Genomic DNA, 19436 nt, shown 5'->3' on the forward strand with positions numbered 1-19436 from the left:
GTCTTTGGCTATTCAAAAATAGCTTGTAGATCTGTTATTATTGAAAAATCTTGATTTTTTTTTTTTTAGATTTTTTTTCAAAAAACTGTTGGATTTTTTTAAAGAATCGCCTCAGGTCTTAATGGGTTAAAACATGATGGAGATCTTCTTTGGCCAGGGAGCTCTGTTAGAGGTGTCTCTGTTAGAGCTCTTCTCCCTGACAGCCAGTGGTTGTGTGCTGTACGTCTCCTTGGGCTCTGTCGCCATTGTGACATTTTACTTGACGATTATATTGTCATACACATAATTGCGATTAGCGTTTTAATTGTGTTTTTTTAGGCTTGGTAAACAAAAATTGCACGGGTAGATATGAATACAATACACAAAGAAATGGCTGACAATAACCGATGCCAATAATCCAAAATAAATGTATGTATACCAATAATTACACACAATAAATCACTGTATTATTTTGGTCCTCAATAATTCAGTGATTCAAGGTCCCAAAAGATACCAAAATATTAAATGATACAAGTTAAGAACTAGGAATCTAAAACATGGATAATAAAAAATAAAACATACTTTATAATAACCTTTAACAATGGCAGCATGTGTGGCTCTGCAGTCATATTTCTCGACAATGTTGACCTCAAGGCCCTAATCTGCAGTGTGTCTGTGAGTATGTGACGAGAAGCACAAGCAGCAATGTGCAATTTTCACATACTGCTCTCTCTCTCTCTCTCACACACACACACACACACACACACACACACACACACACACACACACACACACACACACACACACACACACACACACACACACACACACACACACACACACACACACACACGCAAAAACCCTGGGCACCTGAAGCTGAAACAAAGTGTGATATTAGTTATCAGTCTGAGGGCTGCCTCATGCCGTCTTGTCTGACGCTGCTGACAGAATATGTGATGAATGTGTCAACCTGATATCCTTCAACCCACAACAGTGTGGAGTTATGCCTGAATTATATGTGCCGTGATGCATGCCGGTGTTGTGTGATGCGTTGTGGGGCTTGTAGATCGGCTTGTTTATATACTGTAAATCAGCCCTTAGTGCATGTTAGTGTGTGAACCTTGACTCACTGATTGTGCTTTTGTGTGTGTGTTGTGACGGCCAGAGTCACAATTTACAATGATTGACACCTGGCAATCTCCCTGCTCAGTACTCAAATTGCCACAGGTGTGTGATTGAGTGGGTGATTTTCAGTTTGTATGCTGGCAGCAGCACCCAAGGACGGTTGTCCAGCATTCTTATCCGGTTTATTTTTATTTTACCTGAAGTGGCTCGAGTTGGAGCAAAGTTATTCACTTCAACTTCGCGAAAGACAGTTCACTAAACTGCACAAGCAGGCCTGCAGAGTTTCAACCTCACCTCCACTGCGCTTGAATCCAGGGAGGAGAAGTGAGAACTGAGGAGGGGAATTGTTTGGAGAAGAGGAGTCCATTCAGGATTCTTTCTGTGTCTGGAGTGACCATGTTTGGAATTCAACTCCAAGGTAACACAGAACAATATAAAGTACACTTGAGGATTGAAAAGCTTCACTGACAGCAAGAGGAATAATTTCAAAACACTTGAATGACAGCAAGAGGACTTTGAAATTACAGACAGCAAGAGGATTTTTGTTTTGTTTTGTACTGAACTGTGTTTGGACCACATTATTTTGTGTATGAAAAAGGACTATTGAGTTGCTTATTTCAGGTGTGGTGACTTGCATTAATAACCCCCATTTGTAACCTCGGGTCTCTGAATTTGAAAATACATTTGATTGCATTTATTTTGTTTTGGGGTTGATGATTTTTGTTATTTCCTTAATGCAATTTGTTGTAACCCATCCCTGGTTTACCAATACACGGCTGTTCCAAAACAATTTAAGGGTTCTTTATTTTTTATTGAGTCCTTTGTTCGCTTTCCTTGACACCACCTGGCTATACAACTAAAGGAGAGACTAACTGCTCTCTGGTAGGTACACGCCTACCTGGCACCCTAAAGCAGCTAATTGAGGAAACCGTTACAGTGTGTGTGTGTGTGTGTGTGTGTGTGTGTGTGTGTGTGTGTGTGTTCTAATACTGTACTTGTGAGAGCCAAATGCCCCCACAACTATAACAAACTTTTAGACATTTTCACAAGAGAAATGGTGGTTTTATGGTAAAAAAAAATGTAAAAAAAGGTTTACAATTAGAAAAAGATTCATGTTTATATTTAGAGGTTAGGTTTAGGGTTATACCTGATTACAGTAGTTGCTCGCTGGTGTAGTGCACCCAAAAATTGCCGAACTACAAGCTCACACTGGGATGCCTATATATATATATATATATATATATATATATATATATATATATATATATATATATATATATATATATATATCTTAAATGGCATTCATAAAATCGTTGTCCTAAAATGTTGATGTCCTCACAAGTATATTAATACAAACCTGTTGTTGTGCGCGTGCAAGTGTAGACATTGGCGTGTGTGTGTGTAATGTGGTAAAGAATGTGGTCTTTAGAGAAATGGTGTGTGTGTGGTACTGTCCCAGTGAGCGTGCTAATCTATCCTCAGTGCAGGAGGAGACCTTAAGTCTCGTTCTAATTAGCAGCCCTCAATTTGAGACCCCACTGTGGTGACTGGTGTCTCTGTCTCGTTGTCTCTCAATCTCTGTCTCGTGGTCTCTGTCTGTTTTGGTCTCTTTCGGTCTCTCTCTCGCTGTCTGTCTGTCTGTCTGTCTGTCGGTCTGTCTGTCTGTTTCTCTCTGGGTCTGTCTCTCTCGGTCTCTCTCTGTCTCTGTCTCAGTCTCTTGGTGTCTCCCTCTCTCTCTCTCTCTCACCCACATGATCAGTTTTGGCGCCGTGTCTCTGGAGTGACCATACTGTAATGAGCTAGCTGATGAGTTGCTAGCATATTAATGGAAGCTCTGATTGTTCTGTGGCCTCTCAAGGAGATGGGGGGGGGGGGGGGGGGGGCATCAGATTGAATGACTCAGGCATGTTTTCATTCACTCCCTCAAGCGTTTGTGTGTGTGTATCGATGTGTGTCAAAATGAAGGGTGTATTGATTTAAGGGTGTTGCTATGCAATATTGGGTGCTGAGCACTTTTGGGTGCTTGCACACGCAGTATTTATGTACCCCCCCCCCCCCCCCCCCCCACACACACACACATAGATACAGGGCAAAGTACTGCCATTATTTGTACCATTTTCTTTGCCATTTTAACCCCTAACCCTGAAGCCTGAGTTATGCTTGGTTGCTCACTGACAATTGCTGATCTACAAGCTCACAACACGTCACACTGCAGGCATTCTTCAGGCATGATGCCTGAAGAAGGTCAGACGACCAAAAAATCTTGCAATAAACTCTGTGGGAGACCTGCACAGAGTTTTGATTGGTACAGAGGTCGGCCCGGTCGGTCGCTGCTTTCTTTTGTTCTCGTGACAACCAGGAAAATTGTTCTCACAATGTCTACTTCTCAAATTATACAATACAAGTATGCCGTCTCTGTCGGGTGGAAACCTCATATGTCCAAGAACTGTTACTGTTCAGATTTAAATTAAAACATTGTCAAAAGTAGCAGATCTACAAGCTTAAAGCGCGTCACTTAGTGCCACGTTTTTTCGAGCTCGCGGGCCTGCTACTTTTCACGCACGCGCGCACACACACAAATGTACATGCCGGCAGTGTGGTGACACCGAGCAGCTGGCACAGTGCACAGCGCTGCGTTGTTGCTGTGTAGCAGATTGGAACCTGTTATTACTGTGGCTTCTCAGCTGTGGCCGGCCGTACCGCAATATGCCATTTATACTGTTCTGTACCTGGACTGCAGCAGAGCCTGAGTCATCATCACGCTGCCATTCTTCTATATCAGTGGCTTTCAACCCTTTTCAAGGTCCATTATTTATTCGGCATTTGAGCCGTTTAATGAGATTTATTCTCTCAGACCCAAGACTTAGAATATTTTGTTATCGTTGCATACGATTTTGTTCACAATTCCATGCTGTATTGATGTTGGTACCAATAGGAGAGATAACAGGCAAACGCTGATCAAAATAACAATTCTTCTACATTCTGTAATTATGTCGAGTTCTTGTAAATTAAGTAATGCAGATGTTTAACAATAATTTAACTCTTGACAGTGTAAAAGGAAACCAAATGGACCCGTAAGGGTCCATTTGGTTTCATTTTACGCTCTCAAGAGTTAAAGATCTATAAGGGTTCATTTGGTTACCAACTCTCCATCATTTAACTGGGGACCACCTGGAACCCCCCTGAAGGACCCCTGGTGGTCCCCGGACCACTGGTTGAGAACCACTATTCTATATCAATGATTAACTCAACTAGTATACGGCTTGTGCATTCTAGTCCCTGCTGCTGCTGCCCTTGTTTTGTCAAATGTTGATGATGATTATAATGTTGTTGTCAGACGGCCTGTCAGGTTCATAGACGTACTTGTTGCAGGCTTATGCAAAGGTCAATATGTCATTTAGATGGCATGTTATTTAGACAGATGCCAGGTTAATTTGTTGACCTGGCATCTTATAGTTTATAAGGTTTCAATGTACAGATTAGACAGATGATAGGTTATTGGTTTACCTATGATTACTATCTCTATGCATTTAATGTAGTACCTTGTGTTTACCTTGTTTACTGTAAATCTCTCTGGATTAAGAGCGTCTGCTACAGTACATGCCTAAATTGTATAGTCTGTAGTAGACTTTGTCTCAGCCTACTGTATAGCACACACTGACGTACTGTACTAGGCAGTAAACATCTTATATGGGTTATTGATGAATACAAATGGAAGTCTCAAAGTCTGATAATCCCCATGGAACTTGACGAGGCACTGGCAACATGTAAAGCCAGATTTAGGCTTTGTCATTATGCCGATGTCATTCGCTGAAAACAGCCGACCTACGAGCTCACAATGGGTCGCATCGCGTTGTGAGCTCGTAGATCGGCTACGTGCGCTACTTTAGCACTACTTTCACACAGACAAAACGGTCCATAAAACTCCGATCACAAAAGTAGCAGATCCACAAGTTGCGTTTCAGGCTTGTGGATCTTCTACTTTTGATACTTTTTTTATGATGCTGGAGATGAGAGGTTTCTGCCCGACAGCAACGCAATCCAACCCTGGTCGTAGTGTGACTTTTAACGTAATAATAACCGCAGAGCAGTAAGTCAAACTTTGACACCATTCCATTACACAAGACCCCCCCCGGCGTCGTCGATACCCCACTGTGACAAATTGACTGGAACGCAATTTCTCTACAAAGCTGCACAAACTGTCTGTCCATCACGCCCTGCACACAACAACACACATGGATGAATGTGCCGTTAATTCTATCTGCCGGGATATGGCGAGGCTAATCTTTCACATGTACAATGAAACCCCTTTGATGTGAGGCCAATTAGCATACAGCAGCGCACACATGTAATTCTCCATAATGCTCGTTAAGCGCATACCCAGGGGAACGTGTGCGTCGTTCCCCCCCTATATGCACGCTAGCGTTGTATAGATACAGTATGTAGTCATTTAATGCACACGCAGCTACACCATCTCACTGGTTGCACATCAGTTATGGATTTGTTTCGACTGAGGGAGGAAAAGCTCTCCACCTCCCTCCGTTTCGCCTAGAAACTAAAGAATGTATTTAATGAATGAATGCCTGTGTGTGTGTGTGTGTGTGTGTGTGTGGGCGAACAAACGCACGCGTGTTGTGATGTAGAGGAGATGTTTTATGTTGCCGTTGTAGGGTAGAAGCCATAGTTTGTTCATAAATGACTGCCCTATAGATAATTCTATGACTGTGCACAAGTAGCAGAATTTGCCTATCTGCAAGCCCGCAACGCGTTGCAGTAAGGTTTCTGTGTGACAGCAGCGATGACTTGTTATTACAGTAAGTTGTCGTTTTCCTCAACTAATTATCTTTTTTTTCAACTCTCTTCCTTTCTCTCTCCTCTTTCTCTCTCTCTCTCTGTCTCGCTCTCTCCTCTTTCTCTCTCTCTGTCTCTCTCCATCTCTCTCTGTCTCTCCCTCTCTCTGTCTGTCTGTCTCTTTCTCTCTCTGTCTCTCTCTCCATCTCTCTCTCTCTCCCTCTCTCTGTCTGTCTCTTTCTCTCTCTCTGTCTCTCTCCATCTCTATCTCTCCCTCTCTCTGTCTGTCTCTTTCTCTCTCTCTGTCTCTCTCTCCATCTCTCTCTGTCTCTCCCTCTCTCTGTGTCTCTCTCTCTCTCTCTGAGCTTGTCGATCTGCTATTTTCCTGCGAAAGCTTTCCTCACAATACAGATGCTGGGGTTTAAGTGGTTAAGTCTCCTCGCTATAAAGGACATTACATTTGAGAATACTAAAGAGGACGTGGTTTTAATTATCCTTCTCCTTCTCTCTTCCTCTCTCTCTCTCTCCCTGTCCATCTCTATCTCTCTCCACCCTCCACAGAGTGTGGACACAGTGTGCACTCTGTACCAGTCCTTCCAGGATTCGGCGTCAGGCTCTGGAGGTCTGATGGAGGGGACCGCCAAGGACTCCACGGGGGGCCAGCAGCAGCAGCAGCAGGGTCAGAGGTCGGCCGCTGCAGCGGGAGTGGGGGACTCCTCCACGCTCCTCAGGCAGTGTCCCAGGCACATGAGCGCCACCGAGAGGCTACGCAAGGTCATCCAAGAGCTGGTGGACACCGAGAAGTCCTACGTCAAGGTGAGATCCGTGGAGGGCATTTCAGAGGTCCAGCTCTAGATTAGAGTTTGTCCGTTACGTTGTTCATTAAACACTTTAATAATTTGTTCGTACGTCAATACTATTATGACACGGCCAGAATAGGGATACTAGGGTTCATGTGGTAAAAGTTTATGATTGGATTGTATGATTTTTTTTTTATGATTATAGGATTTGTTTGTAAACATGGCACCTGGGTCTGAGTTGGGTTTTACCTGCTTAAATAAAGCCGAAATTAAAAAGCAAATGCAATAAAAACAACAATCAACAAGTGACACTGTCTACTCACTCAATCGACGTCTGGTTGTGGCCGGCTTGTCACATACAGTCAGGAGGATCAAATGACCGGCGCTCCTTTCCAAAAGTTGAACCGTTTTCCAGCTTAAAGTGCTCCAAGGCGCCGCACCAAAAACAAAGAAAAAGCAGTGGTGTCGAGAGCGCTGAAGCGATGGTCGGCGCTGGGAAGAGGAGCGCACACCCTGCGCGTCTTTATCGTGAAAATACATGGGAGACTGGCAGTGCCAAAGGCGTTCTCTGTGGACACGGCCCCTTAAGGCGCCGCTGTCCCATTTCATGTCTCTGTATTCCACGTTCCCACACACTATGAACCCCTCCTCCCCTCCACACCATCTACGGTATATTATCATCGCTGTCGGGCAGAAACCTTGTATGTCCATATAGAAAAAATATATTATTTTCGTAAATGAACATCTACTTGATCATACTACGGCGTCACACAAAAGCATCAAAAGTAGCAGATCCACAAGCTTGAAACGCGGCTCGAAGCGACGCGTTTTGAGCTTGTAGATATGCTACTTTCGCTACTTTTGAATTTGAATCCTGAAAAGTAACAGTTTTGGACGTATGAGGTTTCCACCCGACAGAGACGATATAGAACACGTTCTCTGCTGTCCAGTGTAAGCCATTGTTCTGCTGTCAAAAAAAGCAGTATGCACCATAGCAGTCCCCCCTTATGCTTTTTTTTATTATAGCACAATAGGAGGAGAGATTTAGGGGAATGAATGAAAAACAAAAATATATAGGGCTGGCATGGATGGAGAGATGCTGCCCCCCTACCAACCCCAACCATCTGTACGCTCCGTGTAGTTTATCTCCCTCCTAGCCTTAACCGTTTAGTCAGCCCATAAGTTCAAATCACCCATGATGCAACCTCTTCCTTCCCCGGCGAGCGCTAAACGACTCCTCTTAACCATCGCCCCCTCATTTCTCTTAACCCATTGAGACCTGGAACTGTCTCATTTTTAGATTTGAGCTAAAAAAGCATTATTTTACACTTTGGGCTATTCAAAAATAGCAGATATACAAGCTCATAGCGCGGCACTCGGTGCCGCGCTATGAGCTTGTAGATCTGCTATTTTTGAAAAATCGTGAAAATGTGTGCAAATCTTTGAATATATATAAATTTTTAAAGCGAACATTTTTAACTCAAATCTTTGCTTCTGGGGGGTCCCTGGAACAAGATATTTTGATGGGGGTCCGCGGGCAAATACATATCACATTGGGGGTCCTTGACATGAAAAAGATTGAGCACCACTGATATAGAAACATACGTTTTTCAGAAAACTGTTGAGATTTAGGAGACATGTAGAATCGGCTTCAGGTCTCAATGGGTTAATGCCTGTCAGGCACGTCTGATTATCCTTCACACTACTGCAGCAGACGCACGCACGCAAGCACACACGTACGCACGCGGACACACAGACACACACACACACACACACACACACACACACACACACACACACACACGCACATTCCCTGCATCACTGCATCTCTCTCTCTGTGTGGTTCACTACCTTCATTTCCTTTTTTTGAATGCCCACAACGCTCCATCACTCTCCCTTTCTCTCGGTCACATCTTTTCTCCTGCGTATCTCCCAGTCACCAGTCTGTGTCGCATGCTGCTGCAGCTGATGATGTGTATCGAGGGTGAGTCGTGTTTGTTGCGGCGGCCAGTGACTGTAGCATAATGTTCACACTAGCAGAGACAAAAACAACCAAAATATGACCAGCTACTTATTGCTGCAGATAATAATGAATAATTCAGTCCCCCACCACTTTGGTATTTATTTTACATTAATTATGTGAAATTAGCATTTTTTTAATTGAACCCATACTAACTATTAGGAGCAGTCGGTGCTGTTAACAATACAGCACCTAGGGAGCAGTTGGGTACCCCCCCCCCCAGCGTTGCTCAAGCCACCCTGTGTAAATGACAAGGTTGAGGATGGATTGAAAGGACGAATAATGTTTCTTTCCCTGTCACTGACATTCTGTATTGTGTGTGTGTGTGTGTGTGTGTGTGTGTATAGGACCTGTCCTGCCTGTTTGAGATCTACCTGAAACCCCTGCAGAACGAAACCTTTCTCACACAAGATGAGGTACGTACTTGCGCGCGCGCGTGTGTGTGTGTGTGTGCACGCACGCACGCGCAAACTCACTTTTCTATGCAGGACAGCAGAGGCATGGGGGGGCGTGGAGGGACGCGTAGGAACATGGAATTAATTGCGTGTTTATTGGCTAGAGGTGATGTCAATGAAGTGACTGGTGTCATATGTGTCCCTCATTAGCGCCGGTGACACATTAGCATTCAACTCCAGCGTCCTTGAAGGCCAGACCTCCAGGCTGCCCTGAGGGAGACACCAGTAGAGACCTAACCTGCTTAACTTCCACTTCACTGCAGCTTTCTCCATTAAAACAGCCCTCAAATAGAGATGTATATTCTCCCCTTCCAAATACCGCATGTTAGAATTGAGCGTTGGCGTTTATTATGCGCTCCTGGTGGTTTATAAGCCTAGTTCAGACCAAAGATTCACGACAAGACAAAAAAACATTTTGAGCCTGATTTATACTTATATTTAAAAACATTTGAACATTGCAGAGAAAGCTTGCAGCGGTCTGAATGGCCCTTTATCTGCAGAATGCTAACGACCTTAGCGTAGCCGCGGTTTCCCCTCGAGTTCGACCTCAAAGATAAGACGGCACATCTCTCCCAAGATTGCACCAGCCAGCGGACCGCTGGGGGCAAATTAAAAGACCATTAAGGGACTATAGGACGTGTTAGCTCTGAACAGCTTTTAATGGGTGTGTGTCTGTGTGTGTCTGTGTGAGTGTGAGTTAGCAGCAGAGCAGCTAGCTTGTCCCTAAGTGCCTTCATCAGACATTAACCACCGTAGGGACGGTGTAATGGACCTCCTGTGTGTCTGACACTTATGAATGTCTGCTGCCTTGACCTTCCTCCCCCCGTATTCGTCCTCCTCTTACTCATCACTTCTCCTCCTTTTGTACTCCATCTTATCTTTCCCCCACCTCTCCTCTCCCCCCTCCTCTCCTCTCCTCAGATGGAGAGTCTGTTTGGCAGCCTGCCAGAGATGCTGGAGTTCCAGAAGGTTTTCCTCCAGACCCTGGAGGAGAGGATTGCCTCCTCGCCCCACTTCAGCACCCTGGAGACCCCCGGTCAATTCAAGGTGAGATACAGTATACACACACTTCATTTCAGAAATGGCATTTTTATTTATTATTTAGGGCTAAAGTTTAAGTTATGTTGAGTTTTACCAAAAACAACCGATCTGCAAGCTCACAGCACGTCGCAAGCTTGTAGATCGGCTTTCAGGGCACATCACCGGCGCACAACTACTGTACGTAAAAGAAATCTGACATAACTCCAACTATTATAGTAATGCACACACATACTCAAATAAACACTTGTAGGGGCCGGTGCCCCTATTGTTTAAGGCACAACACATATGCTGTAGGCCTGACAGCGAGTTGTGGGTTCGATTCCCAAGTCCGATGACCTTTGTCACCTGTGTCTCTCTTTCCACGTTTCCTGTCTGTCTCTATACTGTACTATCCAAAATAAAGGCAGAAAAGCCCCAAAACTATCTAAACACTTGTAGACAATATCTACAGACTAGTTGCAGAGGTGATGGATTGATGAAAAGGGTGTCACAAAATGACAAAGGACACACACATCCTGCTGGCTACAGTTAAGATCAGACATCAACAGTTGCACGATTACGTACTGTAACTTAAAACGAACCGCAAAACAGTTAATCATAGATCATGAAATAGACTTACATGAGACATCCCATTTCCAAACAAGTGACATGAAGATACAGTATAGCATCAGTCAATGTTCCGGTTTTAAAGCAATGCAATGACCTTTCATAACTCATGGGTTATTCATAGCTGAAGTGTGATTCATAAACCTGACTTGACACGTGTGTGTGTGTGTGTGTGGGTGTGCTATTGATCCAGAAACCAGTGGTTGGCTCACTGGTTGAACTGGAGGAAGCTCAGGTGTTAAGAGAGAGAGAGAGAGAGGGGGGTTGGGGGGTGTTTGAATGGGGTCCCCGGAGAGGGGAGGTGAGAGGGTTAAAATCCTGACATCACAGGCTCACACTTCATCCTGGCTTCTCTCTCTCTTTAACAGAAGCTGTTGTTTTCTCTGGGGGGCTCATTCCTTTACTATGCCGACCACTTCAAGCTCTACAGCGGCTTCTGTGCCAATCACAGCAAAGTCCAGAAAGTACTGGAGAGAGGTATTGTAAAACGCACACACACACACACACACACACACACACACACACACACACACACACACACACACACACACACACACACACACACACACACACACACACACACACACACACACACACACACACACACAGAGGTATACCACCCACAGTGAGCTACAGACTAAATGTCGTTGTTATAGAAATCTCTTATGTCCATATTATATATGTTTTGTACATTTAAGGCCTTTCTTGGTCATACTACTGCGTTGCTCAAAACACGGTGCGAAGTGGCACGTTTCCATCAGCTACTCTTGCTATTTTTACATTTCAATCCTGAAAAGCAACAGTTTTGGACATACAAGTATGAGGTTTCCACCCGACAGAGACGATATACAGTATATATTGTGTTAAACACGCGGACATACACACCAGAAATATCTCAAAGTTCAAGGTTTCACTTTAACCCATTAAGACCTGAAGCCGATTTTACAAGTGTCTTCTAAATCCCAACAGTTTTCTGAAAAACGTATGTTTCTATATCAGAGTTACTCAAACTTTTTCAAGGACCCCCAAACTTATATGTATTTGGCCACGGACCCCCATCTCAAAATATGTTGTTCCAGGGACCCCCAGAAGCAAAGATTTGAGTTACACATGTTCACTTAAAAAAATATATATTCAAAGATTTGTACACATTCTCAGGATTTCTCAAAAATAGCAGATCTGCTATTTTTGAATAGCCCAAAGTGTAAAATAATGCTTTTTTGGCTCAAATCAAGAAGTGACACAGATGCGTTCCAGGTCTTAAAGACTTAATTGGTCTCGCATTGGAGAAATGTGTCTTGGGAGTAGAGGACTTAAAAGCTGCAGTACAAATAAAAACACAGATAACAACATAACAAAAAGACATGGTGACACGTGTGCACACACTAGGCGAGTTGAGGTAGTCACAGCGTGTATTTATCACAGTCGTCTCGTCCTATACTTATCTCGTTACAGGCATGCCTCTATCTATGTCCATAAACGTTCTGCAACAACACAATATAAATCGTCTCTGTCAGGTGAAAACCTCATATGTCCAAAACTGTTACTTTTCAGGATTCTAATAAAAAAATCACACCTGTGTGAAGGTAGCGGCGCCTTTGATATATTTTGTCATAGATATGTGTTTCTACTAGAGAAACAATATTAAAAGGCTTCCAGTGGCACTAAATAGTGCCATTGGAAGCGAATCACCAAATGCATTCCAAGGTAAGTGGCAAAAACTGATCTGTCATAGCTGATAGAGTGGGTACCTAAAAAATAAACTTTAGGTACCCACTCTATCAGCTTCTATCTTCGTAGCTTTTTGTAGCAGATATACAAACTTCGCGCTCTATACCTTTAGGTATAGAGCGGATATTAGCCCTCTATACCTGGCTTTTGCGTCAACGTTCTGATAGGTCAGGCTCGCCAAGGTTCTGATTGGTCAGGTCCGTCAACGTTCTGATTGGTCAGGTCCGTCAACGTTCTGATTGGTCACTATTCATGACATCACTGTTACTATTCATGACATCACTATGATGTCATGAATAGTGACCAATCAGAACGTTGACGGACCTGACCAATCAGAACGTTGACGGACCTGCCCAATCAGAACCTTGGCGAGCCTGACCAATCAGAACGTTGACGTACCTGACCAATCAGAACCTTGGCGAGCCTGACCAATCAGAACCTTGGCGAGCCTGACCAATCAGAACGTTGACGCAAAAGCCAGGTATAGAGGGCTAATATCCGCTCTATACCTAAAGGTATAGAGCGGCTAGCGCCGCTAAAAATAGCAAAAGTAGCAGATCGACAAGCCGGAGAAATATGGAGATATGGAGGTTTCTGCCCGACAGCAACGACATGATGTAATGGAGATGCAACCATGATGACTGCATCATGGTTGCAGCCATCGTGATTGATCCTCTATCAATTAAATTATTGTTCTTTTTTTTCCTTCCTATTATATATTTTTTGGCTTTTCTGCCTTTATTTGATAGTATACAGTAGACTGAAACCTCTTACCTCCATATTTTAACTTTTTGTGTTTTTTCATAAATTAAATGAACGCCCTACTTGATCCAACTTGCATGCGTTTTGTGTTGGTGTGGCAGGAAGCCCATGTAAACAAACCTAGAAAAAAAGTTTCTAGGTTCTACCGAATAGAACAGGGGTCTTCAACAGGGGGTCTGGGACCCCTAGGGGGTCCTCAGAGTTACTACAGGGGGTCCGCCAAATCTTTGTGTGATATGATTTTTTTTCTTCCATTTACCGCTTGAACCCTAGCATCCCTTTTCTGAGGAGAACTTTTACCAAAAATAGCAGATCTACAAGCTCACAACGCCTCGCGCTGCGAGGCGTTGTGAGCTTGTAGATCTGCTATTTTTGGCAAAGAGGTATAGGTGTAGAGGGGGGAAAAAGGAGCAGACCACGTAAACAACAAAAAAAGTTGAATCTGAAACACAATTTTATACAATATAGAGGGGGGTCCCTGCTTCATCTCTCTCTCTCTCAGCTAGGGGGTCCTTGGCCTGAAAACGTCAAAGACCCCTGGAATCGAATATTTATAGGAACACATTTTGATGGCTACACCTCCAGACTTCAGGCTGTTTTCATAGTGGATTAACTTGGTTCATTTAAACAATTAAAACCGGTAAATGACATTTTTTTTTAAGCGGATTCTGTCACGTCTACATGAGTCTCAGGCCTTGTTCCCCAACAAGAGGGACATGCAACAGAGTGCTAATAATTCCTCGTGTCTCCTTCGGCAGCGGCGGCGTGTGACAGAGTGTAAACATTTAAGTTGATTTATACCCGGGCCTAAGACGTCCTCGCCTCGCTAGCGCCGTAATGGAGAGCTGCCCAAACGCAGGGAGCTGAAAGTGGAAGGAGATTGGCCTCTCCTCCGCCTACGTCGCGGCGGGCAAAGTGCCCTCCTGTGCCTCTTAACCCATTAAGACCTGAAGAAGCATCTGTGTCACTTTTTCATTTGAGCTAAAAAGCATTATTTTACAATTTGGCTATTTTTGAATAGCCAAAAATAGCAGATCTACAAGCTCGTAGCGCGGCACTCAAATTGTGATTTTTGTTGCAAATCTTGAGATTTGAGTTACAAAAGCGAACATTTGTAACTCAAATCTTTGCTTCTGGGGGATTCAACAGTTTTTTGAAAAAACGTATGTCGCCATGATATCGTTGGTTCTTTTTTCCATGTCAAGGACCCCCAAAATGACATGTATTTGGCCGCGGACCCCCATCTAAAAATATAAGTTCCAGGAACCCCCGGAAGCAAAGATTCGAGTTAAAAAGATTCGCTTTAAAACAATATATATTAAAAGATTTGCACACATTTTCAAGATTTTTCAAAAATAGCAGATCTACAAGCTCGTGGCGCGGCACTCGGTGCCGCGCTATGAGCTTGTATATCTGCTATTTTTGAATAGCCAAAGTGTAAAATAATGCTTTTTAGCTCAAATCAAAAAGTGACACAGATGCGTTCCAGGTCTCAATGGGTTAAAGCCGTTCCATTACACGGATTGCGTTGGGGATTTCCTCGGGAGGAAGGGCGCAGGATGGCGTTTTAATGGGGCTGGGTTGAAGTAAACTGGCAAACTCTTTGATCAAAGTCCCCCGAGAAGAAGAAGAACGTGCAAACCGCAGCAGCAGTTGATTTATTATGGATGGAACAGTGATCGCTTGTTGTAATTCTCCTTCTCTATGAACACGTTGCGCTTTTTTTTATTTTTTATTTTTTTAAAGGGCACAACAATAACTAAATTACATAAAGAAATGTCATGCCAGCCTCTGACATTCTGAGATAGTACAGGGTGCTATAATCCAGGCCTCTTTTAAACACGGAGGAGGTGGAATTAGACTAGAGCAACTTATTAGTGAAGTGGTACTTCAGCAAAATAGCGTGGTGGTGGTTTAATCATCTCTTTGCAATTTCCATGGATTTCTTTTGTGCTGGAGGTGTGGCGGTTGCAGCAGTGACTCATCATCAGCACAAAATGGCTTCAAATTATCTCCAAAAGAAAATGATGTGAAACTCAATAAGACAATTAATTAAATAGGACATACCAGTATGACCCTCTTTTATTCTTCTGTTTTTCATTCAGTGTAGTACTGATTCAGTGTAGTACTGTATGTCGTTTTTTTTTTAATAATTCAGTGTCACTTTTTTATGCTGCTGTAATTATACTTTTTTTTTCATAGCTTAGCAGCTGTGTCTTCTTCTTTTTTTACTCCATAGTGTATTACAGTGAAATAAATTGTCTTGATGCCATAGTATGGCATTGTTGTCACATGTCGTAAATAGGACTATCGTCTTTTAACATCAGCCTAATACCACAGAGCCGCCATTCACCAAGTATGGTATTATAGTTGATGGAAATAGTACATCACAGACTACTGCCAAGTAGAGCCTAGCATCACATAGCGATAGTTACTTAAGCACTGGTAGAGAGCACGCTTGTGAGAACATAACATGGTGCGCAGCACAACAGCTGATACATAAAACTAAACAGGTCTTTGTCAACAAGTGCATAGAAATTATTCCCCCACACCAGCCACCCGAATCGCTTCTTCTCCTTCCTCCTTCACGCCCTGTGCCCCGCGATTCCCCAATGTTTACTTGTCAACTCCGTTAATTGCCTGCCGATTACTCTGGGAGGTGTCACTGCGGCTGCCTGTCTGTGGCTGCGAGTGCTATAATTAATGCTATAATTAATACTTTAATCGCTCTCCTCAGCTTGCAAAGCTGAAAGCGGAGGGGTGGCTGCACGGCTCTGAGAAAATGTCATCACCTTTACAAAAACGCTAGACAGCGAGAAGTGTGTTACATGGCTCATAATATATTCAGTGTTATACCGTTCATGCCCTGCACTCACACCATACCGGGCCTTTACTATGCTCAGCTTTCACTGCAGTGATGCTGGCGGGTGTATATAAGCAAACATTGCAAATTGTATGAATGTATTTAGCATTGATTTGATCTGCCTTGTGTGCAGTGGTGCTGCCTGTACTGCAGTCAGTATGGTCATTATGAGGGTGAGAGGAGAAAGCACACACTCCCCTCTACTGGTGACAGCTATTTGCACCAGTATGATGCACTGGGAGGCCGGCTGCACCATAGTAGTGCAACAAGTAGCATTCACTAGATCAGTGAACTGATCAGTTCAACTCTTTCATATCAAGGTCCATTATTTATTTGGCATTTGAGCCACGGACCACCGTTTGATGAGATTTAGCCTCTCAGACCCCAAGACATAGAATATTTTGTTGTCGTTGGATATGATTTTTTCAATTCCATTCTGTGTTGATATTGGTACCAATAGGAGAGATAACAGGCAAACATTGATCAAAATAACATGCAGATGTTTAACAATAATTTAACTCTTGAGAGCGTAAAATGAAACCCGCAAGGGTCCATTTGGTTTCATTTTACACTCTCAAGAGTTAAAGATCTAATAAGGGTCAATTTGGTTACCAACTCTCCATCATTTAGCTGGGGACCACCTGGAACCCCCTCAAGGACCACTGGTGGTCCCCAGAACCACTGAGGTAACAGTGACTGCAGACGCAGACACAAAATATTTCTCTTAATTAATTCCAACGTGCATCTTCTTATCTCACTTGCTCTTATCAGCCAAGACAGACCGGGCCTTCAAGCAGTTCCTGGAGGCCAGGAACCCCACCAAGCAGCACTCGTCCACCCTGGATTCCTACCTGATCAAGCCGGTGCAGAGGGTCCTGAAGTACCCTCTGCTGCTCCAGGGCCTGGTGCAGCTCACCGACACCGAGAGCGAGGAGCACTACCACCTCACTGGTAGGAGACTCGCATGCACGCGCGCGCCCTCACTCACACAGAGACAACAAACCGAGTTTACAAAGCCGCAGTTTGTGATATGATGATTTTTTTAACCAAATAAAATGGTGAGTCATGTGTTAAACAAACCATGTGTCCTACAGAGGCCCATAAGGCCATGGTGAAGGTGGGCAACCATATAAACGACATGCAGGAGATCTACGAGGAATACGGGACAGTGTTTGACCAGCTGGTTGCTGAGCAGACCGGCCACGACAAAGAGGTAAATGATACTTATTGTTGCTGTCGGGCAGAAACCTCCTATCTCCATATATATATATTTTTTTTGTCAACTAAAACTAGACTAACTGTAAAACATTTTAGATGACTAAAATATGACTAAAATTAATTTTATTCAAAAGATTATGACTAAAACTAAATCAACGTTTGCTGTCAAAATGAACACTGGTTCTATCTCTAAAAAGTGTCCAGTGTGTGAGTGGTATATGTTTAAAACACAAATTGCCTTTGCACACTCACAGACAGATAGCTGTGTATTTAACTGTATTTTCTGTATCTGATCATAATTTGGCACACTGCTTCAAACTAGATGAGGTTCTTGTGTTGTTGTGGTGAATATATCAGCACCTCAAATCCAAAGCAGCTTGACTCATTATCCTGTTTACACATCTACTGCACCGTCTCCCCCCCCCCTCAGGGAACCAATATGTATTTAAAAGTTGAATTTAAAATGTTGATGGAATATTTAGTTTAGTAGGCAGGGCTCTCTCTCCATTATTATTCAAAGTCCCTGAGCCTGAATGTGGTCTGTATGATTTATAACCCATTAAAACCGGGAAAGCATCGGTGTCGTTTTAGATGTTAGCTATATATATATATATATAGCACATTGGTTCTCAAAGTGGGGTCCGGGGTGGGGGTGGGGGGGTACCAGGTGGTGCAGGTGGTCCTCAGCAAAATGGTAGTAGTGTCACAATTATTTTTACCACTTTAACCATATTTTATACTTTGGCTATTCAAAAATAGCAGACATACAAGCTCATAACGCGCCACTTCGTGCCGCGTTATGAGCTTGTAGATCTGCTATTTTTTTTAAATCTTGGAAATTTGTGAAAGTCTTTGAATATATATTTTAAACCGGGATTTTTTGGGGACTTTTTCTGCCTTTTATTGGCTAGTATTAGTGAAGAGAGACAGGAAACGGGGAGAGAGACACAGGGAATGACACGCAGCAAAGGGACTCGAACCCGCGACGCGCCGTCTCAAATCTTTGCTTCTGGGGGTCCCTGGAACAAAATATTTTGATACATATATATATAATATACATATAATGTTGGCGGTCCTTGACATAAAACAGTTTGAGAACCACTGATATTACAGCAACATACGTTTTTCAGAAAACTATTAGGATGTAGAAGACATTTGTAGAATCGGCCTCAGGTCTGAATGGGTTAAAGAGATGCACTCTCTGACGAGGTGGAGACGGATGATGAATATGTATGTCACAAAGAGCTTTACTCCACATTATAACACATGGATGACTGCATCATCACTTTCATATGGTTGTGGATAATTCACACACTTCACAATCTATTGATCTCTTGTGATGGATCTGGCTGGGGGGTCGATGGTTATTGCTTACAGCTGGCTCAGGTTGGACACTGGGCGGTATGGTTAGGGCTGTCACCATTACAACGTTTAAGTTGACGATTAATTATTGTCATACAAATAATTGAGATTTAACGATTTGATTGTGTTTCTGGCGTTGAACATTGGAACATGTGAATAAAAAAAAATTTTCTGTTTGGCCTTTGAAGGCTTTTTAATAAAAAAAATTGCACTGGTCAGATATGACAAATAACTTGAATAAAATCAATTACTGACATATTTAATAGAGGATATGCGTGTGACATCATCATCAAACCCGGAAGTTATGCAGGAATGCCTACTAAGTGTCAAAAAAATACTTTCTGGCCTTGACAGCCCATGCATCCAAACAGAAAAGTCATATCTGATTGCATTAAACAACATTAAACAATGTTAAACTCACTTTGCATGTTGCTTTGCCACTCGCTTTGCCACTCGATGTGCCATTCACTTTAAGCATGCGCATATCCTCTATACTTTTATACTTTAATAAAAAAATATATATATATTCAAAGATTTGCACACATTTTCACGATTTAAAAAAAATAGCAGATCTACAAGCTCATAGTGCAGCACGAAGTGACGAGCTATGAGCTTGTATACAGTATGTGCTATTTTTGAATAGCCAAAGTGTAAAATAATGGTTAATAATGGAATGTTATACC

At 43.0% G+C, this 19436-nt stretch overlaps 1 protein-coding gene across 6 annotated transcripts in view; it reads left to right on the forward strand.

Moving 5' to 3' along the window:
• tiam2a (TIAM Rac1 associated GEF 2a) overlaps positions 1-19436 on the forward strand; it is a 163651-nt gene that overhangs the window by 133334 nt on the left and 10881 nt on the right. For all 6 annotated transcript variants that reach the window (XM_084045663.1, XM_084045662.1, XM_084045666.1 and 3 more), the window contains 6 exons: positions 6457-6711; positions 9063-9131; positions 10092-10217; positions 11186-11294; positions 16945-17124; positions 17268-17386. In XM_084045663.1, coding sequence (XP_083901789.1) covers positions 6457-6711; positions 9063-9131; positions 10092-10217; positions 11186-11294; positions 16945-17124; positions 17268-17386 — 858 coding nt within the window. The remainder of the gene's footprint in view (positions 1-6456; positions 6712-9062; positions 9132-10091; positions 10218-11185; positions 11295-16944; positions 17125-17267; positions 17387-19436) is intronic.

This window comes from Gymnoscopelus microlampas (assembly GCF_963454915.1).
Source record: "Gymnoscopelus microlampas genome assembly, chromosome: 20".
Lineage (NCBI taxonomy): Eukaryota > Metazoa > Chordata > Actinopteri > Myctophiformes > Myctophidae > Gymnoscopelus > Gymnoscopelus microlampas.